Source organism: Bactrocera neohumeralis, chromosome 6 (assembly GCF_024586455.1).
Source record: "Bactrocera neohumeralis isolate Rockhampton chromosome 6, APGP_CSIRO_Bneo_wtdbg2-racon-allhic-juicebox.fasta_v2, whole genome shotgun sequence".
NCBI classification, from domain to species: Eukaryota; Metazoa; Arthropoda; class Insecta; order Diptera; family Tephritidae; genus Bactrocera; species Bactrocera neohumeralis.
Window position 1 is genome coordinate 17,298,204 of NC_065923.1, and position 27,988 is coordinate 17,326,191.

General features: G+C 36.6%; 2 protein-coding genes across 3 annotated transcripts; both read left to right on the forward strand.

The window, feature by feature from the left end:
• The first annotated feature begins 788 nt into the window (after positions 1–788).
• On the forward strand, positions 789–19,537 carry LOC126763644 (uncharacterized). 2 transcript variants are annotated; one of them, XM_050481351.1, is made up of 6 exons: positions 789–1,027; positions 1,397–1,558; positions 11,378–11,660; positions 11,717–12,048; positions 16,400–16,488; positions 18,758–19,537. In XM_050481351.1, the coding sequence occupies exons 2-6, from the start codon at positions 1,460–1,462 to the stop codon at positions 19,119–19,121; spliced, it is 1,167 nt and encodes a 388-aa protein (XP_050337308.1). In that variant the 5' UTR covers positions 789–1,027; positions 1,397–1,459; the 3' UTR covers positions 19,122–19,537. The 2 variants fall into 2 exon arrangements, with proteins under 2 accessions (XP_050337308.1, XP_050337309.1); XM_050481352.1 differs by having other exon boundaries at positions 789–938.
• A 2,744-nt stretch (positions 19,538–22,281) lies between these two features.
• On the forward strand, positions 22,282–23,584 carry LOC126763656 (glycine cleavage system H protein, mitochondrial). The gene is made up of 3 exons (XM_050481369.1): positions 22,282–22,707; positions 22,891–23,166; positions 23,224–23,584. Exons 1-3 carry the CDS (start codon positions 22,575–22,577, stop codon positions 23,319–23,321), a joined length of 507 nt encoding a protein of 168 aa, XP_050337326.1. The 5' UTR covers positions 22,282–22,574; the 3' UTR covers positions 23,322–23,584.
• The last annotated feature ends 4,404 nt before the right edge of the window (positions 23,585–27,988 follow it).

Consider the following 27,988-nt stretch of genomic DNA (forward strand, 5'->3'; position numbering starts at 1 on the left):
GACCTCGATATGTATCGATCTCCTTGAATTTACTCTCGGTTCCTACATCCATTTTCACGTTAGTGCTCATAAATTTTTTATTTTATTTTATTTTTTCAAGTGAGCTGCTGATGAAAAGATATCACACCGAAATTTCGACAAGATTTCCAACCGGAAACAGTGTCCACTGTTGATATAATATGAATAAAGAAAGCTAATATATGGACCACCCTATTAAGTATGTATAAACACACAACAATTTTACATAATTTAGCGGTAAGGACACAATTGAAGCGCAAAAACACAACAACACGCTGATAACTGCTGATAACATCGTTCAACTGATAACAGTTCGAGAAATTATTTTCTATAGTCGTCATCGGCGCACTAACACCAATACAGTTCGCCAAATTGTTTGGTTAAAGAATGAAAAAACGAACGATATTGAGCGAAAATCAAACTATATTCAACACGAGCACGAATACACCGATATGGATCGAGCATAAATATAAATATATGTACATATATATTTACGAATATAGTAAAATTCGTGCATGTATGTATGTAGGAATGTGGGTACCTAGTAACCCCTACCCACCAACCCATATTTTGCAATGCCTTTATAAAATTTTATTTGTTGCTTTTCTTTGAGCGCCTCTCCCAAGCATAAAGCTACACCCACACACACCCACAGACACATACGCAGCGAACACACACACACATTCTAGGCGCTCAGTACTCTAGGTTCTGGGTAATTATTATTATTGGCTTTTTTTGTAAGGCACATTGGCAGTTGGCACACACCGTAATTCACCTGTAGCAGCTCTGGCTGTGGCCCGTAAAAAAGCGACGCACACGTAACAGTCCAAAAACGAACGCGCAACGAAAAAGTACAACAAAACGCGCTTTTCCATTTACCACACATCCCTCAGCATTGTTGTTGTTGTGCTATTGTTTAGGTATTTTTTTCATCGACTTTTTATATCGCGACCTTAGTTGCTTAGAGGCGTACGAGTGCGTTACAGGAAGCAGGCGGGTGCTAAAGGCGGTATGATAAATACATTATTGTCGAATCGGGAAACACACGAGCGGCTTTTATACACCATAAAGAGTAGCACAATTCGCGCGTAATCGAACTCTGTTGATTGCGAAACTATTATTAAAATTTTTGAAAATTTTTTTATCTCACTTCAAGTGCACACATTTAGGCATAGTCGATGGCCTCTTTCACCAACGAAAAGTAGCGATTGTGCGATCGAACGCAATTCCGTACGAAATTAAGAGTGAAGTGTCGTAATTTTAATATTAGCTCGATAAAAATTTGAATTTTATGCTCCGGCATCAACGTTCAAACGCGTGTTATTTCGAAACTCCATAAATATACCTACATACATACATATTCGTACTTTTTAAACAGGATTGTGGCTGTGCTTTCCGGGATAGTGACCAATTTCAACTCGTGATTACGAACCAGTGCAAGATGGCAGCAGGTGGCTACGGCGGTTACGGCAAGAGAAATCATATTAAAAATTTTGGTTGTCTGTGGACCATTGTGCTATGGGCTGGAATACTCAGTTTGGTGAGTAACGGGATACAAACTGATGCTCAGATCGGATCGATCAGGGGTGATAGATACGGTTAAATTTTTTTGGAGGTGAAGAAAAACGTTAGGTTCGCCCGATCTTTCTTGAAAAAGTTGAAGAAGTTGGAGTGATTGCGTGCAAAATACTGGCAGTGACTCAGACGACAAATATAAAATCGGGTGCGTACACTGAGTTACGTCAGAGTGAATTTCAATTAAAAGGTGATCTATTTGGACGTTCCCCACTTTTTATAAAAAAAAAATACGGAAACTTCAAATTTAATAGGGATGTTTATTATCATTCGAAAGAACATTCTTCGGTATCTATTTTTTGAAGATTATCTCTTTCAAATGTTGGCCGGAGTTACGTCTCAGATGATCCATCCGTTTAGTTCAATTTTCGATGACTCGTTCGAGCATTTTGACTGGTAACTGGCGAATGACACGCGTGATGTTTTAGTCCAAGGCCTGAGTCGAAGCGGCCTTTAAACATATCCCCACAGAAAAAAAGTCTAACGGTGTGATATTACACGATTTTGGTAGCCAACCGACCGGCCCAAAACGTGAAATTATCTGCTCACCGCAGTGTTCGCTCAATAAATCCATTGATTGATGCGTTGCGTTAGAAGAGACGTCGTCTTGTTGAAACGAAATGCTACCGAGATCAATGTCAGGCATCTAATAGTTATCATGCCGCGATAATGGTCGCCATTGACGGTTATGTTCTCAATGGCATCATTACTGAAGAAACCGATGATTCAAATCACACTAAACCATTGGTTTTTCTGGATGAAATAGCAGCACTTGAATCTCTTCAGGTTGCTCTTCGTCCCAAATGCGGCACTTTTGCTGGTTTACGTACCCATTGAGCCAGAAATGAGCCTCATCGCTGAACAAAATTTGGCTCGAAAACTTCGGACCTTCTTCAAGAGCCCAAAGAGCGAAGCGATGTCGCTTGGGAAAGTCGACAAGCTTCAGTTCATGCGCAAGCTGTATTTTGTACGCTTTCAATTTAAGATCTCGTAAAATGTGCCAAGGCGTTCAATACGTCAGTCAGAGTTGCGGCGAACGGGTCCGAATCGACTCTCTACTCTCAGCTACGGTTGCTATATTTTCTTCACTGCGTGCTGGACGCAGTTTATTCGGTCGAATATAGTATTATTCAATACAGAACGCTGGGTCTCAAGGTGTTTGATGGTGTTGCGAAGAGTTACGAGTGCTTTCTAGAAAATCTACAAAATCACACGATTTCAGTTAACCACTATGCTTTGCTATCAATAAGCTCAATTGGACCGATACAGATTTTTCTCATTTTCTACACACCGTTTCACATAATTAAGTGATGATGCAATGCTATGGCCAGCTCGTTCAAGGTTCTAGGGCTTTGGAGTCAGGCGTAACTTCGCTGCGGGGCGGAACTAGGGCTAGAATAAAAATGTGGGCGAGAAAAGGAGTTCCACGGGGAGTTGAACGCAACGTTTTTCTATCCCAGTAGAGAAGAATGTAAAGCTATATAATCACCAAATGAAAAGTGAAGCATGAACAGGATAACTTTTTCTGTAGTAATCGATACACAGAAGGCGGCTTCAAACTAAATGACAACAATTCAGACCTTCAAGCCGAAATATTTGGAATAACAGAAGGCGTTAAGTAAGTTCCGTTTCTAACCAGTTAGTCCATTTATTTTTTAGTGGGTAGCCAAGTGACAATATATGTTATCCACTAACACGAAGTTTCACTGCGTAAGATTGTGTAAGGAGGCAATAATTACAGAGTCAGTGGAAAATTCTGTGAACTACGACTGGATACCCAGTCCTATAGGAATAGGAGGAAGTTAAAAGGCAGACGAGTTTGCAAGCTCGGGGGCAGACGGGGATGTAGTTCCCTTATAAGGCACTAAAACATTGAGATCATGCAAAGGTTGTTTGAAGTAATATACCCTAAAGGAAGAACTCAAATTATGGAACTAGCCACAAGCGGCATATCACTAAAGGAACAGCTCAAATTATGAAACTAGCCGCAGGGGGCGTATCACAAAAGTACTTTGGGGTAGTTTTAATTACGATGAAACAAAAAAGCTTTACTTTTAGGCAAGAGAGAACGAGGCAACATGTTAGGGGTCGTCACTGGGTATCTACCTCAAAGATCCCAGCTATAGAAAATTGGTCTACAATCGGTTGAGATACCATTCAAGTCTCTCATATTCCTAAGAGTTGCTGAAGAGGACTTTATTGGTTGCTTCTTGGCAGAATGGTTCTAAAGATGATTGAAGTGTGACCAGCGGTCAGCCGCTACCCGCACTACGCTTAAAACGAAGAGACCAACCAAATGAAGCTGGGATCTTCAGGTGTTCTTGTACGCTTGTTCTTCGTTGTTTTTTATCAAGGAAATTTCGTGATTTTTTCGTACGAAAAGAATTTTTATAGTAAAATATACCGATTGCCAGGTTTTGACTGTCAAATTATAAAAAGCCGTTTCGGATCAATATCGAACCCATATTATAATCTAAGAATCTACTTTTGTTGTGCCCAAGAAAAACAATTGAAAACATTTTTATCGATCTTGGGCTCAAAAATTAATTACGCTCCAGAAGAGTTAAAGATTTCTGTCTGTGTCAGTGTCTGTCTGTATATAAAGTGAACTAAGAACAAAGAAGCTGCTCATTTGTCGGAACCGCCGATATCGGACCACTAGCGGAATCATAATCTTGTACGGAAAATTCTTTTATTTGACGTGATAATTTCGCGAAATTTTGCATAGATTATTGGCCGAGGCAACGTTATAATCTCTTAAGAAATACTTCAACTCGGTTCACTATGGCATAAAGCTGATTTACAAACTGATCGATCAAAATCTAGTTCTTGTATGAAAACTTTTTTATTTGTGAAGGGTATTAGTATAATTTCGCAACTAAAGCTCGTTTTTTCCAATTAGACGTCATAGGGGATATACACTAGGTTTTAAAGGTTGAAACATTATCTGAGTTAGAATACAACATATCTATACTCGTAAATAATCGACTTTAGTGAAACAAGAAATTTTAATTTACTCAGGCGTTACTAAAGTTATCAAGATAAGATTGTGTTTACAAAACGTTCTGATTTGTGCAGAATTTAATTTTGACGAAATAATCTCAAACAAAATTTAAATTGTATAGTCATGCTTATCCGTGCTTTCTTGTACACCTTTTCCTTTCAGACGCTTTGAAACAGATTGAACAGTTATATTTAAAAAGCACTGACTTATTTAACTGCTCTCGTCACTTATGAAGTTACTTCAGTGAAGACACTATAGATAAATATGTATCTAAAAGCAAAATTAAAAGTAGACGAAATATTGATTACTTTCCCTTCAGAAATACTTATCAGTGAACGAGAACTTTTGTTTAACTGGTGATTAATTGCACTTCTGCTTATTTGATATTTTATTTTTTGTCTATTTGAAGTTCTTTAAAACAACAACAGTCGATGAATCAGTGATTACTGCAAATACAAATGTAATTGCAAAAATATCTCCAAATACTTTATCATGCCCAAATGTGACTAAGAAAACTAGAAGCTAGAACAAAAGGGTGATCCATTTTGAGGTTCCCTACATTTTTAAAGAAAAAACACAGAAACTTCAAATTTAATGGTGGATTGTTTATTATCATTCGAAAGAACATTATTTAGCATTTATTTTTTGAAGATTATCTCTTTCAAATTTTGGACGCGGCTACGTCTCAGATAGTCCATCCAATTTTTGACGACTCATTCGAGCATTTCGACTGGTAATTGGAAAATGACAAGCGTAATTTTTTGGTCCAAGGCCTAAATTGAAGCGGGACAATCCACATAGACTTTAAATTTTGCATATCTCAACAGGAAAAAGTCCAACGGTGTGATATCTCACGATCTTGGTGCCCAAGTTATCTGCTCACCGAAGTGTTCTCTCAATAAATCCATTGATTGATACGATGTGTGGGATGGAGCGACGTATTGTTGAAACCAAATGTCGCGGAGATCACGTGCTTCAATTTCAGGCCTTAAATACGGTTATCATGGTGCGATAAGGGTCGCCTTTGACGGTTACGTTCTCACCGGCCTCATTTTTGAAGAAATATGGACCGATGTTTCCACCAGCCCACAAACCACACTAAAACGTTGATTTTTCTGGATGATATGGCAGCTCTTGAATCTCTTCAGGTTTTTCTTCGTCTCAGATTGGGCAAGTTTGCTTGTTTACATACCCATTGTGCCAGAAATGTCCTCATCGCTGAACAAAAGTTGTTTCGAAAACTTTCTTTGAACTTCAAGAGCCCATAGACCGAAGTACTGTCGCTTGGGAAGGTTGAGTGGTTTCAGTTCTTGCACAAGCTGTATTTTGTACGCTTTCATTTAAGATCTCGAAGTTAAATGCGCCAAGTCGTTTCATACGTCAATTCGAGTTGCTGCGAACCGCGCCGAATCGAATATCCACAGTCTTCGTGTACACTCTGAGCTATGGCTGCTACATTTTGTTGACTACTAGCTGGATGTGGGCTATTCGGTCGAATATTATCCAATAATGAATGCTGGGTCTCAAGATGGGTGATGGGGTTGCGAATAGTACGCTCAGAAGGCCGATTATGTTGATCATAAATTGAGCGATTTTTAAACGTTGTTCAGGACTATCCATGATGAAATGCCAAGTATTGTTTACTGGGAAAAAATAACGTGACATCTTGACACGACTGAAGCGTGATCTGTCGAAAAAGACCTCTACTTGGATCACCCGCTACAAATGTAATTGCAAAAATATATCCAAATACTTTATCATGAAAAAATGTGACTAAGATAACTAGAAGCAGGAACTAGTTCCTAACAACAGTGAAGAGCTTGCCACTTATCAAGGAAATGACCGCAGCGCTTGAAAATGTACTCTGGCATTCCTACAAATATAATTAATTCCACCCACATACATACATATGTACATACCGTTATTGTTAATATTTAATTTTGCCCAAAACTTGTCACCTGAATGAAATTATGCGTAAATATAATGAATCATATAAATAAATTTGCTGGCTAATAAAAATGCTCGCGTTATTAATGACACTTCACCAGCGTTTACTCATGAACAAAAGGAAGGTTATGCATTTGTAAAGGTGGTAGATAATTTTCAAGTGCTGCAACGGACAATAAAAGAAAAATTGTCGACTAAATAAACAATATTCATAGTACTTTTATTGCCAGTAAATCCAATGAACGAGCATGTGAATTCAATTACCCAATACAAATGAGAATGAGTCTTAAATGTGGAATTCCATTTTTGTGACATTATCTTAAGTTTTTGAAGCATTTAATGCCTGGAAGAGGTATACATTTATGGAAACATTTAATGATAGTGTAAACAAGTAGAGAAGAGCTTAGTTCGGTTGTCACCGATTATTTCATGCTCTTGTCAGGGTAAAAGCCGGAGAAAATCTTTAGATGAGGGCAAAACTTCATTTTAAAACTGTTGCGAAAGAATTCAACATCCATTTTGGAAATTCCTATATTAGGCACATATGTACATACATATATGAGAGATAGGGGTAGTATTGACTCGATTTTATACATTTTTGGACAATACCACATATCGCTAACAGAAATCTGAGTTTTATTAAGGATTTTCATGGGTTTTCACGGGTAAAAAACAGCCCGATTTCAACAATTTTTTCCCCATATATAAAATGAAATATTTAATTAGATTTTTTTATTGTTAAAAACATACACTATTAACAAAGAAATTCTAAAATTTTTGGAAACAAATATTTTAAGCTCGGCCATTGCGATGCCATTTCCGCTGACCCCTCGGAAAAAGGATGCGCCCGCGTTGGCAGTATAACTCCTTACTCCGTATCATCTAAAGTGAAAAAATAACGTAAAGCTTTCACGAAGGAAAAAAAAATAAAAAATCGACTTGCAGACAGACATTTTTACAAAAAAATTAAAATTTCAGTGAAAATTTGGCGACATTTTTTTCAAACAGTTGTTATCGAAGGTATCTCAAAGGTCTGTGTAAAATTTCATGAAGATCGGTTGAGGAATTCCCGATTTCTTACAGGATCATCTAATGTGAAAAAAATGAAAATTGGATTTTTGGCAGACTTTTTTTTTACAAAAAAATGAAAAGTTCAGTGAAAATTTTGGCAACATTTTTTTCTATTAGTTGTTATCGAGAAAAATCCTTTTTCCAAGTTTTTAAGAATTGTATCTCAAAGACCTGTGTAAAATTTCATGAAGATCGTTTGAGACGTGCTCGAGAAATCTTGCCAACCAACTTCAAAAACACAGTTTCGAGAAAAACGCGTTTAAAGACGGTGCACTTAGCCAAGCTAGTCTCGAGCACACAAGCTCTTAAGGCTGCATCTCCAAAGCTATTACTCGGATCAGTTTTAAAATCTTTCTACTATGAAAATTTTTAGCCTCAGGTGCACAAAATTACAACTTCTTTTATGCTTAGCTATGGTATTTTATAGATTTTCGATCATCTACAAACTGGTCCTTCTTTTTTGCCAGGAAACACATACACCAAGTTTCATTGCGACATCTCAAGTTTTACTCAAGTTACAGCATGTCTATCTTGGTTAGTTTTAGGTGATGTAAACAAACGTTAGTTGAACAAAACTTTTATACTCTGTAGCAACATGTTGTAAGAGTATAAAAATCTTATACTCTGTATAGAGAACTTGAACTATATAAAGCAGAATCAAAAAACCCTGCACAGTGCATTTCTTACAGCATAACATGGTCAAAAATTTCTTTATTTTGATTTTGATTGGTCAGTGTGTAAGGCAGCGGTCAGTGCTTTAGAGGTCCGATACGAGCAAAAACATTAGTGCTGGGTTAAGGTATGAACCCATATCATCTATTTATAGCACCGAATTAGGTAATGCTACGAGAAATATGGTCTCTCGCTAAAAAAAAACTTTTTTTAAAATTGTATAAAATAGACTTACCACACTGGTTTTGGATTTGTTTTTGGAATAAAGAAATACGTGCAATGTAAACGTGGTGGTTCGGAAAAATATTTCAGTCTTAGTTCTTCGAATTATAATCGGTATATGAAAAGAGAGAGTAGTTCCGAATTTCCCTTAATTCCGAATTTCTCTTAATTTCACACTCTTATGGCTGTTTCACTTGTCTGATTTCATCCATCTAGATTTTGTTAAAGTCTCTCGTTATTTGTCATTTGCTAAAGTAAATATTAAATTTGTAAATTAAATGTAAATAAATAATCGGTTACTACACTTGTGTGCTCTATTTTACGATAAGTTCTATAAAAGTGACAAGGTATTAGTCAAGATAAACAAATTATAAGCCCAAAATGACAAAGAGCAGATGATTCATAATAAATTAATAGGCGTAGATGGCATACGTATGCTTAGCGTAGGTACATTTCTATTAATAGGCGAATTACACATATACATATGTACATACACTTAAGATCAAAATTTGGCCCATTTAAGCTTCAAGCAAAGCGTTTCGATAATATATAAAAAAAGAGATTCCTTAGTCTTAGATCAAAGCAGTGCCTCGGGCAGCGACACCTAAATTGATTCGTATGTTCATGTGCCTATTGTAGGGCTACCACCCATTCGTTTTATCTTGTGGTCGCGCCAATATTTTTGGGTAACTACAAAAGGCACTTGCCGAACACACGAGTATCTATTATCTACTAGAAAAAATTAACTGGCGCTTAAATCTTTAACAACTATACACCTGTCGAATTTGACGTAATCTGTCGATTAAAATCTGTAGTGGTGATTATTTGCGTTTATAGAACAATGAGTGCGCTAAAATAAAAAAATGTCAGGTCATGGTATTAGCTCATGATTAAAAATAATGTATTGTTTTAGCAACAAACTGATGAAATGCTTTCTCGCTGATTGCTTTCTCACATAATCTGGATACTTGAGCTGATCTAGGGATGATAATCAGAATTGTAAGACCCAAATGACTTCATATAAACATGTTTTAACAGAGTCAACGACCTTTTGAGAATTAGGTAGTGCTAAACATCTAATAGTTAAGTCAAAGTACAGTTTATAGGGTTCCCTTAGGAATTTGCCAAGAAATATTAAACTTTTGACTTCACTTGTTTTTTCATACCTTTGCAGCTTGCAAGGTTCAAAGCCGGGGAATAGAAGATGCTTTCTGGGTTTTATTAAGGTATCTCACATAACGTCACCAATATAATAGTATATGGAGTGTAGCCAACCTTCTTCTTTACTGGCGTAGACTTCCGCGGTAATAGCCGAGTTAAAAACAGGCGTCGAATCGAGTTATCAAGTGCAGCCAGGGTTTTTTCCACCTGATCTCTCCAATAGAGGTTAGGTCTTCCTATTCCTTTGTTTCCACCGGCAAGTACTGAATCGAAAACCTTCAAAGCTGAAGTGGTATCTTCCATCCGAACAAAATGACATAGCCAGCGCAGCCGATGTTTCTTAATTCGCTGAACTATCTCAATGTCATTGTATATTTCGTACAGCTCTTCGTTCTATTGACTGCGGCATACGCTGTTGCTAATTCTCAAAGATATTTTGCTTCCGCAAAATCTTTCTCTCAAACACTCCTAAGTTCGACTCAACGAAACATGTCATTGTCCATGCCTGCGCACCATATAGCAGGACGAGAATTATGATAGTCAACAGTGACGTGTTGGCCAAGTCGCGAATGCGATGACGGTTTGTTTGATGACAGGAGATATTTCATCTTGTCTTCGTTCACAACCAGATCCATACGCTTCGCTTCCATGTCCAATTTGGAGAAAGCAGAACTAAGCGCGCGGTCAACGACGAAGAGGAGATTTTCCTTTCATTGGTTATTTCCAAATCTGGTCGATAGTATATTTTCCAGGTCTAGAGCTAGCAGTTTCTACGTGGATGGTCCCAAACCCAGCGGACAACGCGCTAGGCGAGTAGTATAAAGTGTTCTGCACATACCGCACCTCTAGTAAAAAGAGGCGGCAATTAGACTTCAGCGAACACTTAAACCGAATATACAGGGTTTGTCTCGAAAGTAATACGACTGATTTTCTTCCGCCACGACTGTATTTCGGAGCTTGCGCACAACGATTGGATTCAGGAGAGTTCGTTCCTAGCTAACGAACGAGCGGCTGGTCAGTTGTCTACGGGCACCTGAAGTGTCAGGACAAACATTTTTGCGCGACGTGTTTCTGTGAGTGATGCAAGCCGAAAATGCAGCGTTCGTTAGAGCAGAGGTACGCGAATAAAGTCTGCGTGAAACTCGGTAAATCCGCTACAGAGATGTTTGATATGGCTTACCTAAATGTTGCTTTAGCAAGAAGTAGTGTGTTTCGGTGGCACCAAGCCTTTTTGGAAGGGCGGAAAGATGTCGCTACTGATGATTGCCCAAAAAAGTGAAGAATGGGCAAATCCAAAGTGAAAACGATGCTCGTTGACTTTTTCGACATCAAAGGCATCGTTGACCATGAATTTATTCCTCCTGGACAAACCGTCAACCCCAACTTTTACGTGGAAGTTCTCAAGAGACTCAAACCAAGGGTCAATCAGGTCCGACAAGACATAGCAGCCGATTGGAAGTTGCATCACGACAACGCCCCGGCTATTCCGGAGAATGTCGTGACGCCTTCAATGCTTGGAAATCGCGCTTCGACGCAGAAGAAGCCTATTTTGAAAATTTTTAAAGAATTGTAATGTTCAATATTTGTTTTAAATCGACTCAGTCCCAGCATTTTTTTACATTATCTCCGCAATTTATATATTGGCACACAATTATACTTTATTTAACTCAAACTTTTTTCCTTATCCTTGTTTTTCGATTTTGACAGATTCAGTCCCTGATATGGATGGGTCTCAACATAGTTGGAATAATCGCGTACACCTGCAATATGCCCATTAATACCTTATTTACCTATGGTTCACTGATGGAATATGCCTTCTACACACTTTACTTTAAAGGCAACTGCATACCCTCCGACTATCAGCAGTTCGATCGCACAATGCTGGATTCGGTGTCAACAGTGCTCTCACCAGAGGACATCCTGATTTGGAATTGTGTGTATCTGGCGGTGGCGTTCTGCTGGTGTATTACAGCGGTGTTGTTGTTGACAAGTGAGTAGCACAACTTTCAACAGCGTTTTGATAATAATAAAGTATTTTAAATTTAGTGGTGAGAAAGGACAACATCACGCACACGAGCGTCGCCATTTATAGTTGGATCGTGGCGATAGCCTGCATAAGTCTAATGGACTTGGCGTTGGGCATTATCTTCGGCATTGATTATGGTAAATTCAATAGGGCCGCTTACAATTATAATTTGTCCAGCATAAATGCGGGCGCGATCGATCCACAGGCGGCTCAATTGGTGGCTGGAGGCGTGGCAGCTATATCCTTGATGCTCATCTCATTCAAAGGCTTCATTTTGTGGCTGATCAATGTCGGTTTAATGTGTTATCTGCTAAAACTTGTTGTCGGAATCGCCAAGGATAAGGACCACAATGTGAGTATGAAATTGTTAGAAATCTATTATTTGACTATGGTGAATATTCGTTACATCTGAACGGAAAAAATGTTTTTATTTGGAATTGTCACCAAAAAATTTCGATTCTTTATATGGTTTTAACTATGAGCAAAAAATAGTAAGACTTTGTTCATGATTTTAAAATTCTTAATTTATGTTGATAACATCTTTGTCGCCCCCTCCCTTGTGTCAACGTTTTTTCCAATCATCGAAACAGTTATTTAAGTCAATTTCCGGAATAGCCTTCAATGCGCGTAGCGATTCGCGTTTAATGTCTTCAATTGACTCAAACGGTTTTCCCGCAGGTTCCGTTTGAGTTTGCTGAGTAGCCAGAGGTCACACTGAGCTAAATTAGGCGAATCCGGCGGTTGCGGCACGACATGAAAATTTGACGAAAAACTCACGAAGAATCAATGCAGTATGCGACGGTGCATTATCGTGGTGCAAAAACCAAGAGTTGTCGGTCCATAATTCCGGCCTCTTTTTATGAGTAGCTTCGCGCAAACGACGCATAGCACTCACCTCTACCTTGTTGACAGTTTGGCCGGTCGGAAGGAATTCGGAGTGCACTATACCTCAATAATCTAAGAAAACTGTCAACATAACCTTGGTGTTTGCCCTGCTTTGACGTGGTTTTTTCGGCTACGGCTCAAATTTGCCACGATATTCGGCCGCTTGATCGTCTGTTTCCGCGTCGTAAGCATAGATCCAAGACTCATCGCCAGTAATAATACTTTTCATGACATCCTGATAATCAGAAACCATTATTTCACAGCCGTTAACGCGACGCTCTTTTTCGAAAAAATTTAGTGATGTTGGAACCAATCGTGGTTTCACTTTTCTAGGGCGCAAATGATCTTTCTAAATTGTTTTCTTTGATCCTTCCGATATTCCAACGATGCCAGTAAGATCTCTGACTGTTAATCCTCCAATCACCAATTCCTTTGTTTTATTAGCGTGTTGATCGTCAGTTGATGTTGATGGCCGTCCTAGACGTGTTTCGTCGTCAACACGTTCTCGACCCTCCTTGAACAACTTGTACTAATCAAAAACTCTTTTCCAACATACTGAACGTTTCGTCATCAGAAATTTTATTCCGCACACAATATGTAATGGAACTTCTTTGTTGAATAATTTCGCTCATCATAAAAATCGCCGAATGCACTTTATGTACTTCAGAAAGACAAGCGTATACTAGACACTAATGATTATTTGAATGTGACATTTGGCACAGATGTCACTGACAGTCATCCCAACCTAGAAAAAAATATTTCGACGGATGAGTTTTCGCGCGAAATTTATATTAAAAAGTCTTACTATTTTTTGCTCACAGTAGCAAGCATTTTTTAAGTTTGTTTATCTGTTTTTTTCTGTCAGAAGTAGTCCTCGATTCGCACTTCTCAACTCGTTATTTAAACTCTGCCATTTTATCAAAAGTTTACATGTGAGGTGGGGCTTTCAGAGTCACAGCAAATTTTGCGAATTACTTCATTAAACTGGCATAACTACTTGTTATTTTTTGATTTATACCAGTTACTTGTTCGTTTCACCACTCTCTAAGGTTATCATAAAGTCTTAGGTTTGCAAATTTGGAATAATATTCATGAATTGATTTTTAACATAACTTTTTTTCGAGATATCAAAAGTACCTAATACAATTCTGTACCCCAAATAGTTAATTTTTTATCTAGCAGGCTTTGGAAAAAATAGATAAAATTGAAAATAGATTTGCTACACACTTTTGCTTTCTTTTTTTTTTTGGAGTAAAGTTTCACAGAGAGAAAAATATTTGCCAATTTTGGAATATTCAATTTTATATCTGAAGGATAATATATTATCGGTAGTTATAGTGATCTAATGTCAAGATATGACACACTTCACTCTAAATCCAGAAAACTGTAAGTCCAAAAATAAGATATATAGAGCAACTTTGGATACTAATTGATCGAAAATAAGATTTATATGCCAAGGTCACTTTTTTCGATACAAAAGTGTTCGGCGATAAATTGAGCCTTTAAGCTATTCTTAAGTTATTAATTTAAATATCGGAAGGAATGCGTGATTAGTTGGGGAATAGTGCTAATCCATTGGTATTACTTATATAGAAAAATAAATTCAAGTGCAACTTTTATTTACTTAATCTTATTACCAACATCTACTACAACGTCCATATACAAACATATGTATGTAGTATGTTTTACATATGTACTTTAAGTAACAGAAACCCCAATATCAGCTTATTACGCATCAAAAGTTTATTTCGTAAGGAAATTACGTTTGCTTTAAGGCCTGTATGCCAAAAAATATATGCTTGTTTGTAAGTATTTAGGTATTTAGAAATGTAAATATGTGTTTTGGTAATTAATAATAAAAATACTATGGTTCTTATAGGAGTATAATACAACAATATGCCGATAACAAAAATTGCTCGACAATAAATATTTGCATTATTCATAGAAACATGATCACATAAGCATATGTATGTATATATATGTATATATAGAATATGTAGATGTATATGTATAATATATTGTATTATTGTACGTTTAAATATGCCTACATATATACACACATTCACACATTTATGGATAATTATATACATACATATATAAAGGAGTTCAATATCCGCCCAAAATGTATAATTTTATTGTGATTTTTTTGAAAGCTACTACGATATTGCGCTTTAGTGAAAATTAAATCCTTAATTATCTCGAGCTTCGCCTTTATTTATTTTTTCTTTACCAATATTAAATATTGTTCAAGAAAATTACCAAATTTTACGATACGTCGATATTTTTATCTGTCAATATGCATATATTTTGTATGAGATTTTATCTGAACCCTTATATAAAAGTAATGAAATATGTGAATAAATACAAATAAATATTGAGGTAAGTTTTCCTTTATACATTGTGACAGAAAAGGTCCCGGAAATTGTAAATAAAATTAAAGATATTTAATTATTCATCAATTTATCATTCATCATTTATTTCGTCGTCTTCAAAGTAATTCACACCAGATGTCATACATAATGCCAACGACTTTTCCAGTCCTTGAAATACCTTTCAAAAATATTTTTGGGATGGAATCTAATTCCTACAGTGAATTTTGCTTTATCTCTTCGATCAACTTCAAACGGGCTCCACAGAGCGGCAATTTCAGTTTGGAGAACAAGAAAAAAATCACACGGAGCCAAATCTGGTAAATACGGTGGTTGATCGATGGTATTCATTGCGTTTGTGGCTTTAAATTCGATTACAATCGTGGCTCAATGCGATGGTGCATTATCATCGTGTAAAATCCATGAATTGTTCTTCCACAATTCTAGCCGTTTTTGACAGATGTTCTCATGGAAACGCCTCAAAACGGCCAAATAGAACTCCTAATTGACCGTTTGTCGCTCCGGAACAAATTCATGATGCATCAAATCACGAATATTGAAAAAAACAATGAGCATCACCTTGATTTTTGAGCGACTTTGGCGTGCTTTTCTTTGGTTTCGGCTCGTTTTTTCCCTCCATTCCGATGATTGTTGACTTGTTTGCATGTCAAACCCATATCTCATCGGTAGTAATAATGCTCTTCATGAATGTGGGATCAGATATGTCCAGAGACCTGTTTACGGTACTCATTTTGAAGAAAACTCATCTTTGTCGCTACGAGTCAAGCAAAAACGCGTTTCATTCCCAAAATATCCACCAAAATCATTCGAACGGACTCGCGAGAGATGTCGAGCTCTCTTGCCATCTCTCTAACACTTGCCTGACGATTTTCAAGCACCATATCTTTCACTTTTTTAATATTTTCATCAGTTGAAGAGGTCGAAGGTCGTCCAGAACGAGACATGTCTTCAACGAACTCTTGGCCGTCTTTGACGGTTTTATACCAGTCGTAGTCTTGTATTTTTGATAAAACTGAATCACCGCAAGCCTTTTTCAACATTCGCAATGATTCCGCATGCGAAATTTGGTTAGAAAAACAAAATTTGAGTCAAATTCTTTGTTCGATATTTTTATCCATTGCAAAAATCGCAATGCGCTACTGAGGTGTACCGACTTAAGCAGCAGCTGTAAGCAAACTGGTTGACAGATCGCGCTCATATTTGGCATAGTAATTAAGGACAGTCCTACCAACTTAGGAATTATTTTTTTTTCTGAATATCACTTAAACGGGGAATTTAATTCCAATTTTCGGTTGCTTTTTTGTTACAATGTATATAAGTTCTTTTTAACCCCAAGAATTCGATGTGCAAGCTTTTGGCTTACCCTAATAAAAGCATAAGTATATTCTTGAAATAAAATGAGACCTTTTTCTATCTTTAAATACACAGGATACCTTATTCATGCCCCCGATGACAGATAGGGATTCCGATGACATCATATCTAACCGTCCGCCGATTAAAGCTTATGAGGAAGACATGTAAGTATAGTTTATTGCATTATATTGTAAAATAATTACATAATTTATAATGAAGTAATTTAGAGTAATTTATAAGAGCAAGGCAAGTATAAGTTCAGATACCAGTTTTATCTAGGCACAACAAGCCTTAGTCGACGAGTAAAGGAATACGAGTATGTACATCTTTTAATAAAATCCTCTCAAAGTTTTTACTCATGACAAAAATGGCAGTATTGGGCGATTACTTTGGCAATATATGTATGTATGTGTCTGCTATTGAGCATTGGCAAGAAATGGAAATTCTTCATGATTCATTCCCAAATTGGTATGGGTGAATATTAATGCAAAAATTTAGAGACTTTCTTAACTCTATGGAGAATTACACATTCTCAAATACCTATACAAGCTATTTAGAGTTTTTGATAAGTAAAACTTTTACCGAAATTCTCTGATGAAACAAGTTTATGGCATGATTGCCTATCCCGTATTTTTTCAACGTTTTTAAAGTGGTGAAACATAAATGACGATTTTAATCAAAATCCTGATCACGAAATATCGAAACTTGGAATTCATCAAAAATCAACCGAAATCATCATTGAATGTCATGGAAATGAACATCTCCAAAACATCGATTTATCGCATTTTGACAGAACATTTGGGCTTACGAAAGATGTGTGCCGGTTTGTTCCACACAAATTGACTGACGACCAAAAATTGCTCAGAATCCAACATTCGAAGGACGATTATTTGACCAAAAATCACATTTTCACCATTAACCATCCCCCGTATTCACCTGTCTCTTCTCATTTTAAAAATGCATTTTCCCAGAAAGGAAAGCGTTATGTAAACGTAGAGGCCATTCAAAATTTACGGCACTGGCGGCCAAAAAGTCTAAAACAATCTTCGACATTTTTTGGACCGTGCAAAAACTGTATTGAAATAAAACTTTTTGAATTCATAATACCTACTCTCTACTTTGGAATGCACCTTGTATTACACTATTTAATCATATTTGATGAGATCACAGGCTATAGGTTTAAAGTTGTGGAGCGACTGGAAACGGGAAGAATAATGTAAAATCAGGAAAAAAGTCTCGTGCTGCATCACTTAAAATTTGCATCACGCACGGATCGAAGTTCCCAAGCAAGGTTGAATGGGGATTTTTCCCATACGGAGCTCTCTGTTAAGCTTTGTTGTAGGCTGCTGTACCACTGGAGTGTTTTTCTGACAGGCTATCATTAAGGTAACTGTGGACGTATTGCTCCGAGAAACAGCCTCTTTCTGGGAGGTGCGCATTCCATTCGGTCGATCCAGCTCATATGTTACTGCGAGATCCTTCTCGTCTTGGGTAAAACGCAGGAGATCTACAACCTACTTGCTCGTAGTAAGGCTCATCTTTCCGTAGTCGTTGAAGTTCTTATTGAGACTGTATTATGGTCAAGCAAAGATAAGAGGACTTTTCAAGGCAAAACTACATAAGATATATGTATCTACATGTCGATTGCACGAGCTAGCACCTGGCTTAGATACATAAAGCTGTCCTCTAAATTAGAAAAGAAAAATGGAATACAGTTGAAGCCAAAACTTGGCTTGATGACGGATTTCCGTCAGTTCAACTGTCAAGAATTGTTAAGTCTGGACGTGATGAAATTAGCACCGAAGACAATGAAAGTAGTGGACGCCCTAAAGAGGTTTTGACGAAAACATCAAAAAAATCCAAAAAATAAGTCTGGATAACCGTAGAGTGAAGTTGTTCGAGATTTGCCTGCTATCTCTAAAGATATCATCATATCACTCATGATTAGTTGGGTATGAGAAAGCTCTGTGTAAGGTGAGTGCCGCGCGAGCTGACTTTTGACCAAAAATAACGACTGCGAGCAGTGTTTAGAGATGTTCAAGTGTAATAAGACCGAGTTATTGCATCGATAAGTGACAACGGTATCGTTTCCGTCGCCGAAATCGCCATAAAACGGTCGCATCACAAGTCAGTGAAAATGATGGCAAAAATCCACAAATTTGGCTTTGAATTGCTTCCGCATCCACTGTATTCTCCAGATTTGACCCCCAGCGATTATTTACTGATCGGATGTGGAAGGTTTGATAGACTTCGGAGGCAACCTATAACACCCTGTAATTTCTCTTAAGTAATCTGCTTAATATTCGTAATTTAACTCTCGGTAGTAGGATATGCAATTACCTATTTTATCAAAAGAATCTCAAACACTTAGTAATATCCGATATCTTTCTTAATAATACTCTAATTTCTTCAATTGTTTCTTTTTATAAACAGCACAACCAAAGTCTACACTAATGACGCCTTTGTGCCGGACAATCGTTCTGTGGTCACCGTCGAATTGAATCAAGATGCTCTTGCGCGAGCTGCACGCATGTCCTCCGATATCTTAACGCAGGGAGCACGCTTCCGTAATGTGGAAGCTTACCAACAGTATCCGCCACTACGGTTAAACAACAACAATAACATTGCTGCTAATAACAACAATCACTTCGTCAAACAGGCGTCAATAAATGACAACGTTACTGTCATAGGAACAGCCAGTTCACCGGATGTGATATCACCCTATCCGGTACCGGATTATACGCCACCAATGTCGCGCGCAGCTAACGGTGGAATACACAATCAACGCTACCAATGAATGAGTGCGTGCGAATGAAGTTCGCTCGAAGAAACTGCATATCACTTCATTGCGTCAATTAAATTAGCTAAAATTAAGTGCCATCCATTAGCTTCATTCCGTTATAATAATTTACCTTAACTACATGTACATTTTTATGCAGTGTGAGTGCTGCTCAGCGTTCGATTATAGTAGAACGCCGCCATTGCATCTCGCTCTCTAAATCTGCCTCCGCTTTTAACTCTATATCATCGATCCGGCAAGAACTCCTGCAACACTTCTGTTCTAAATTCACTTGTTTTCCTCAGCAAATCATAGCTTAACATATACAGATGCATACATACATACAAACGCAACAATGAACCTATTTTTAGAATGTATTTAATTGTATATTTTTATTTATTCAATTGTAAATAATAAATATACGCTATTGTAAATACTTTATAAACAGAAAATTATTTCGACAATCGACCACAAGGTAGGTATAATGGATGTATGGGTGCTTTGGAGATACTTTTTTAATATGCGCATGGTACTGCACCGAACCAATTATACCAAAAACCTAGGGGAAGAGGCACGTCCTCTCGTAGACAGCCAAGCAGCCATGAAGGCAGTAACCTTGTATCGCATATCGGCCAGAAGTCAGAATCGGGAAGCAGAGAAGCAGGGCAGCAGTAGAAAGTGTAGAAAGCAAAAGCAAGTAACTTCACTTCTACTGGATGCCGAGCCAGTCGACATTGAGGGCAATGCAATAGTAGAGCAGATTGCCTATAATGCTGAACGGCTAACACCAGAAAACGTGAAAAACATTGGGAAACCCCCGCATTGTGTATACGACGATCCGGACAGAACTATGGTAAAGAAAATCAAAACCCGATGAAACGAGCTACCTAGGAGTAAAACTAAAAAAGTCATTTGCAAAACGGTAGATCGGAAGAACACAAAATTCCTATTGGCGTTCGATAGAAGAGACTTTAGGAACATAATCGGAATACTAAGTGGTCACTGTTTGGTGGTCGCCCGCAGAATGGGGCTGACTGATCGAGAAGACTGCAGGAAAATTTTCGAGCAAGACACCAGGAAAACAATGGAGCATCTCTTGTGCACTTGTTCCGCATTGGCAAGACTACGCTGTAAGTCTCTAGGGTGGAGTCAATAGTGAGGCCGCAGAGTCTGTTAAAATTCGCATCAAGCAGACGCATTCTAAAGGATGACTACTATTCATGGACTTAGCAACTGACTCCATCGAGTATCGCAAAGGACTATGAGTGGCTTATTGACCTACCAGACTAATCTAATCTTAGCTAACCTAGGGGAAGAGGTGATTTAAAGTATACATTTCTCTTCAAACCGGTATTTCTCTTCGCCCCCTTGAAACTCGGAAACATTAAGTGATAAGTACCTATAGGTGGTTTTTGTTAGTCAAAAGATGTACTTTCTTCTAAATTATCTACTCAGTTGAAAGTAATACTAGTCGATCAAATATTTTAAGAAGCAAAATTTTCCAGATCTTTTAAGTTCAGATCGAGAAAAGTGAAGTTTATTTGAAGAAAATTCTCAATTCGACATTGAGTAAATCGAACCAATTCCTTAAATGTTCAATCAGCATACTCTTTAAGATAGCTATTTGTGACAAATTTCTTTTCTGATATTTCCCCTGTATGTCTAAAAGTATCAGAAATACCTCGGCTACTTTAGCCTTAAACTGGCAAATCTATTCCATCATCAATCTCATTTTCAATCTTAACGCATGGGTCGCGATTGGACCGCGTCCAGTTAGAACTCCGTAGAAGAGCTCACTAGATCTCTTAGGATTTACCTTAGGCCTGAAGGAATTTGCGACTGGTGGCTGATTAGAGTTTGCCGAGCTAGCCTGAGGCCTAATTTTCCAGTAGTGAACCACAAAAAGCCAGTGGAGCTCCTACCCGACCCCATTCTATAGCTGGTGAGACTTAAGTACCTGACCTAGCATGATCATTAACCTTGCAGTTTCCTGCAATTCCACTGTGGCCAGGCACCTACACCAGTTTAATCATTAAGTTAACCTATTGCTTCCCTTTCTTCCTCTTGGAAACCGCTGCAATGGCCTGGTACACTGAAACTGGAGTTGACAGATACATCTCGAAAGTATGTCGCCTGGTCACCCTTACAGAACATTTTGCTTGAGAGGTTTTCTCTTGCATTATATTAGTTCAATATTTCAAATGAAAGTATATTGCAAAGTATAGGGAGGGTCTTTGGGTCACCTATAAGCAGCTTTACTATTATCCGAAAACTGTTTAGAAACTTCAAACTATAATTCGAAAATAATTCAACAATATAAGGTTAAACAAATTTCAGTCGAAAAGTGCAGCAGCATGAAGACATCACAGCGGTGAACATAACGAACCAAGATTACTTTGGAAATGTGATAACATGGTCCAGAGTTAAAGAGATTTGATGTTATCTTGGATTACCAATATTATTTTTAAACAAATTTTCAGGAATCTGCATGTTAATTGATTATGTATGCATTATTTATAAGTAAACAAGTGCTATTATAAATTTCCACTGTTGCTGACTTTATTTCGTAGTAAATAATAAATAGCCGAACTGATAAGATGGACATGCTTACTGAGGCTGGGCCCCCTGCTGAGCTGACACACATTGTCAGTATCTGTACTGATACTCATATTTAGCAAAAATACTCATAGAGGTTAGTTAGTTTATAAATACTAATGTAAATAATTCAAACTTATATAAATGTATACTTTGCTATACATATACAGTGTTTGGCCATGGAAATATGAACGACAGTAACAATAGTTTTCATAATATACACACAAGACGAGCTCGAATTCTAGCTTGAGAACTTTATTTAAATAAATACAAAGTAATATTAACCTAGAACAAAAATACAAAATAATTATCTACTAGACTAGAAGGAAAGATCCTGCTTCTCCAAAATATCGGAAGTTGCTTAAGGAAACTAATTATCAGTATTTATGATAACTAAATAAGTTATATTGCTTTACTTAATCATAATTCAATGACCTTATATTAAATCAGTACTCCACAATAATGATCATAAAATTTCAAAACAGTTTTGGGATTAAAAAAAATACTTTTTAATTAAAAAAATATTAACCTACTGGCAACTCTTTGTGTATTTTAAGATTTCTGACATTTCTCACTTGATTGTAGGCTTTACCTAATTACTTCACTGGTGGTACAAGTGGTATTGTTCCAGCTATTTTATTTTGTTTTTAGCGGCAATAATCGTAATATTGAGAGCTACGCTGATAACCTTTGCCATCGGCGAGACGTTCACGAGGTTGCCGCAAAATATTTGATTCAATAATTTGGTGATAACCCCAGTTGTCATCGGCAAAAATCGACCATTTTAACAGTGGACGTGAAGCGTACCGGACGCACAAGAACGGTAATACCGGCTATTCAACTTGGTGAACAAGCATCCAATACAGCGCTAGGAGAATGGCTTCGATGACAAGGTTTGCACGTTTCGGATTACAACTCACAAGTGTGGCTGCAAAGACATTGCGTGTGGTGCCCAGCCCACAATGCCAGCATTGGCGTGCTTTTAACGTAAGCAGTTTGTTGTTGGCAGGTAAGAAGTAATAAAATTTATTTTATGAAAGCAATTTATGCAACAGTATCAATATGATAATAGAGCAAACAGCTGTTATTACAGTGCAATGCAAACTGTTCTTGTTTAGATACGATAAGGTTGTGGTGCTGCCACTAAAAATTTCAAATCATTTCACTAAAATTTTTAAAATTAATTTTTTAGAACGTCGTTACACCGAAAAACACGAATGGGTTTCTGTGGAGGGCACAACAGCCACTGTGGGCATTTCTGAGTACGCACAAGACGCACTTGGCGATGTCGTCTTTGCACAATTGCCAGAACCAGGCACAGCTCTGCAGCAGAGCGATGAATGTGGCGCTTTGGAGAGTGTGAAGGCAGCCAGTGAGCTGTACTCCCCGGTGAGTGGCAAAGTAACTGAAAAGAATGACGAAGTTGAGGAGACACCCGGTTTAATTAACAGCAGCTGCTACGACAAAGGTAAATATAATTGTAGTCATTTGTTTATAAAGAAACTAATTACATTTTTACTTATAGGCTGGCTCTTTAAGCTGACTGTGACTAATCCTGCCGAAATTGAGAAGTTGATGAGTGAGGAAAAGTACAAAGAGTTCCTTAAAGCTGCTGAACATTAGTGGTACCATTATATGAACCACGTGGTGTTTCAAGCCAGACAATGCCTTCAGTGAAACGACAAACATTTTTTAATTTTGCTCGGTTAAACGGGGTTTTAATCATCTTGGACTCTAATTTATGTTAATACATCTTATAATATATTTAATTTTAGATTTAGTTTGCGTATTGGTTGCTATACGCTTAAAATCACATTTATTTTATTGTAAGCATTTATGCGTTTTGGGCGGGCATAATTTAATAAAATTAAGTAAAAAATTGATAAGGCTGATTTTTAATGTATTGGTTAGCAGCCTTGGGATTGCTCATACACACATGTGCCAAAGTAATTAAGATTAGCTTTTCGCCGAAAAGTGTTCGCAATAGTTTATTTATAAACTTTGAAACGTTTTTGTGGTTTTGTTTTGTTATAATTTAGTGTGAAAAATTTTGCAGCTTGGAATATGGGCAAAGTTAAATTAGGCACTAGCAAAATATATAATAATCAATTTAAGATTTCGTCAACAGTTTGAAAGTACTCCTTTTCCACCTGAAAGACATTATCAAATTCGACAGCTTGTTCAAAGGCATATAAAAATGAATATGGCCTAATAAAAGGTGTTAATTTTCTGCGGCAATTATATTTGTATGATGATGAAGACATACGTACCTTCCTATATATAGAATTACTAATTGGCTAAAAACTAATTTTATAAACTAATATTTGTAATGCAATTGCTTACATATGCATATACATTTGTTCGAACTGCGTAGGTGCATTTGAGCGGCATTACTTTCATTGATGTTTTGTACATATGTATGCCGATATATTTATAATTAAACATAAATATAAAATTAGCAAATATTTGTTCAACTTGTGTAATGGCGCAGACCTAAATCACCATCAAGTTATAGAATACAATTTTATAGGAATTCGAAACGACTATTAAAATTTTCGATTTAATTGATATTATAATAGGATGTAAAAATTAATATGGCCTAATAAAAGGTGTTAATTATTTGCGGCAATTATATTTGTATGATGATGAAGATATACATTCCAATATATAGAATTATTAATTGGCTAAAAACACACTAATTTTATAAACTAATATTTGTAATGCAATTGCTTACATATGCATATCGAACTTCGTAGGTGCATTTGAGCGGCATTACTTTTATTGATGTTTTGTACATATGTACATATGCCGATATATGTACATATTTATAAATAAACATAAATATAAAATTAGCAAATATTTGTTCAACTTGTGTAATGGCGCAGAAGTAATGTTTATTGCCATGAGGAACCATTTTTGTTTAAATAATTGTTATCTAAAACTATAAACGCTTCATTGTAGAATTTTTTTTTAAATGTTTTCGAAAATGATCTGTTTTGGTCGATTTTTTTTTATATAAATAAAAAAATTAAATATAATTTATATACAACATTATACATTATACAGAAAATATGAAAGGGAAATACTTGATGCTGACCACTAAGATTTTTGCAGACTGTTAACAGTAACATAGCAGAGGCTGTTATCAAACTTACAGTCAATGCTTTTACAAGAGATTTATAAATATCAATGAACGACAGTAGAGATCGCTTAAAATATCGCTTTCTTAAATTGCAGTTCACGCTAGTAAACGATAAACGGCTAGGTGATTATATTTGAAATTAATTATTTCATGAATAAGAAGAAAATTTAATCCTCTATAACAAAATATAAAAAAAAACTTCGGAAGGCGGGTAAAAAAGGGTTTTTAACTTGATTTTGTGTGGCCAATTTGTGGGACAGCTATATGTTATAGTACCGACAAATGAGCAGCTTCTTGAAGGGGACTCAAAAATAAGAGACTAGTTCATGTATATATGTATATTGTACGGAAAGAGACATGGCGAAATCAACTCAGCTCGTCAAAAAATTTCGTGGGAAAGTTATTATGCTTTATTCAAGGTATAATAAATCGATATTTATCTGCACAACCTTGTTAAAGCATCTTTAAGGAAAATATAAAGCCGACGATATCTTTAAACACAATATACGTTTTTTTGGACTTAGAATACTTTAGGTTAGGTTAATCTAATAGGCCAATAAGACACGCATAGACCAGTTTGATTTGCTTTGCAATAACAGCTGAAGTTACAGAAAATACCTTACCATTTAACGGTACATTTACTAATATGAAAATTAAATTTTGACTCTGTAAGTCATATTTGGATGAAGTAACTTCATACTTAGCATAACTATAGGCTCGCTTTTAAATACAATTTCAATAAATAAATACATACATATACAAATTTATACATAACAGCAACATGTACATAGTATGTACCGTATGTATACAAAAATATATATTCGTCTCAGACATCTTTGCTCATTTAAATTCAATATGCGATGATCAATCGAAATATTAGCGCTGAGCATTGGAGAGTCGCGTGTGCGGCATCGATAAGCCGGATGATTTAGCATGTCTACGAGTGAATATTCTAAGAATCAGGTGATGATTGTAGCTCAGCGCGGAGCATGATAGACAATGAGATGCTCTTCTTATCAGAAGAAATGTAAAAAATATGTTCAGAAATTGTTCGTATGTCCGTTGAAATGTTCAAAATAATTAGAAAGTCAGTTGCGGGTCAAGTGTCTATGTATGTATTAAGAAAGCAAAAGCATTTGCTTATATTTTAGCGCGTGCGCCTGTTCAAAGTACCAAGTCGTAGGAACATCAGATTGTTTAAGCAGCTTCAAAGCAACCGGCGCATAAAATTCGTACTTACGTAACGATCTATAAAGATGTATATACATACATAAATACATATATATGTATATATATTTATAGATGTGAATTTAATGTCTGGAAACGCCCCTTATTATAGTGGAAATAAAATTGAGATATTTAACGGTTTCTAGGTGCGTGGATTTAGCGCGTGTTAGAATGATGAACGTAAAGATATGTTAACGGCAAAGCTTCCCGTAATAAACAATCGGAGACAGCTTACAAAGTTTATATGAAGTTCAACCTTGGATCTATGAAAATAGGCAGAAGACAGAAGGAATGTTTAAGTTTGGGTGTAATCAAACCTTTTATACTCTGGCAATTTTCAAGGATCGAAGCCGAGGAAATACTTTAAAGTTTTGGCAATATTTTAAAATATTAAAAGTTTCGTAAAGATTCAACAATCATTTTTCGAAGTAGCTTTTAATGGATTACAAAAAACTTAATTAACTCAAATGAGAAGCAAAAGGTAGGAATTTACCTCAGCTCGGTGATCGATCCCTCACCAATATTTTTCGGTCCAAGAGATCGTTGAAGACATGTCTCTTTTCGGGACGACCTTCGACCACTTCAACTGTGCTTGTTTTCGTCAGACAGAGAGCCCGACATCTCCCGCAAGTCCGTTGGAATGATTTTGGTGCATTTTTATAGGTGGTATGTATTAAAAAAGCTATGAAAATTGCATACAGCCTTACTTAAAAAGCTGAATATCTCGAGAAGTATTAATGATAGCGATTTTGACCTCGCACCTTTTTTATAGAAAATAAAATTTCCTACAAATTTCTCATGTACGTTTTTTCTATAGCTCCTGTCATTTACGAGATATATACAAAAAAATGCGAGATTCTTGGAAAAATCGGGTTTAGAGTCCCGTATTACCTCGCTGGTGTGAGTTAGGACTCTGGGCTCTTTGTAGAGTGAACAACTCTGAGAAATATGCGTCTAAGGTCAAAGCGATGCCATAAAATACCTCTGATCTGTAGGAATTTAAAGATAAAAACTCACGATTGTAGTGTATTTTCTATGGAAAATTTTTACAGGCCTTGGTCCAGTTCTTAATGTTAATATTAAGGGCTAAAATTTTTAGGGAATTTTTTTAGGGTATTTCCAAGGAAATTTCGTGACGGGACTGAAAAAAAGTAATAGTTCAAAAAAAAACCCTAATATACATACATATGTACATATATGTGTATATATTGTATAAACTCAACTGGAAGGTTTGCAATTCGTATATTAGGTATGTGGTTGCCCGGGATTGACCCATTTTTTCTCTCTTTTGGCACTAGAATACATTATTACCAGAAAACATGTTTCATTATTAAATCTCGATAATCAGTTCACCTTCATCCGCCACACTAGAACATATGTGTGTTCCTGAGATATAGGATTCTACATGAAGGTGAGCGATGCCACGCCCATTCTCCAAGTTTTACACTTACTCCTTTAAAACACTTAAACACCATCCTGGTTCGTAAATTTAATGCTACCCACTTATTAATTTAGTGGATTATCACGCATTTAGTATTTCTCAACATTTTTAGGGGAGTGGGCGTGGTCAGTATTCGATATCACTCATTTTCACAATGTCTGAGAGGTATCGAAAGCATTTGACTTCAGCAATTTTTTTTGATATATCTTTTAATAATGAGATATATATTTTAAACCTATTAAGGAGCAAAGCCACATGAACTTTTTAAAAAATTTAAGCCACAGATTCCCATCCATACTTTTATACCCGTTTACCTATTTGATTTCGTGGCTGGCTTAGTTATAGCAATTCATAAGTTTAAAGTAATTTTGTGAACTTGGCAATGACCCGATTCCGTTCATCTGCAGTACTTACCTTCTTATGGTACCAGGACAATAATTAATACAGGACGTTTCGAAGCAGTGTTTGGAGACGTTCAAG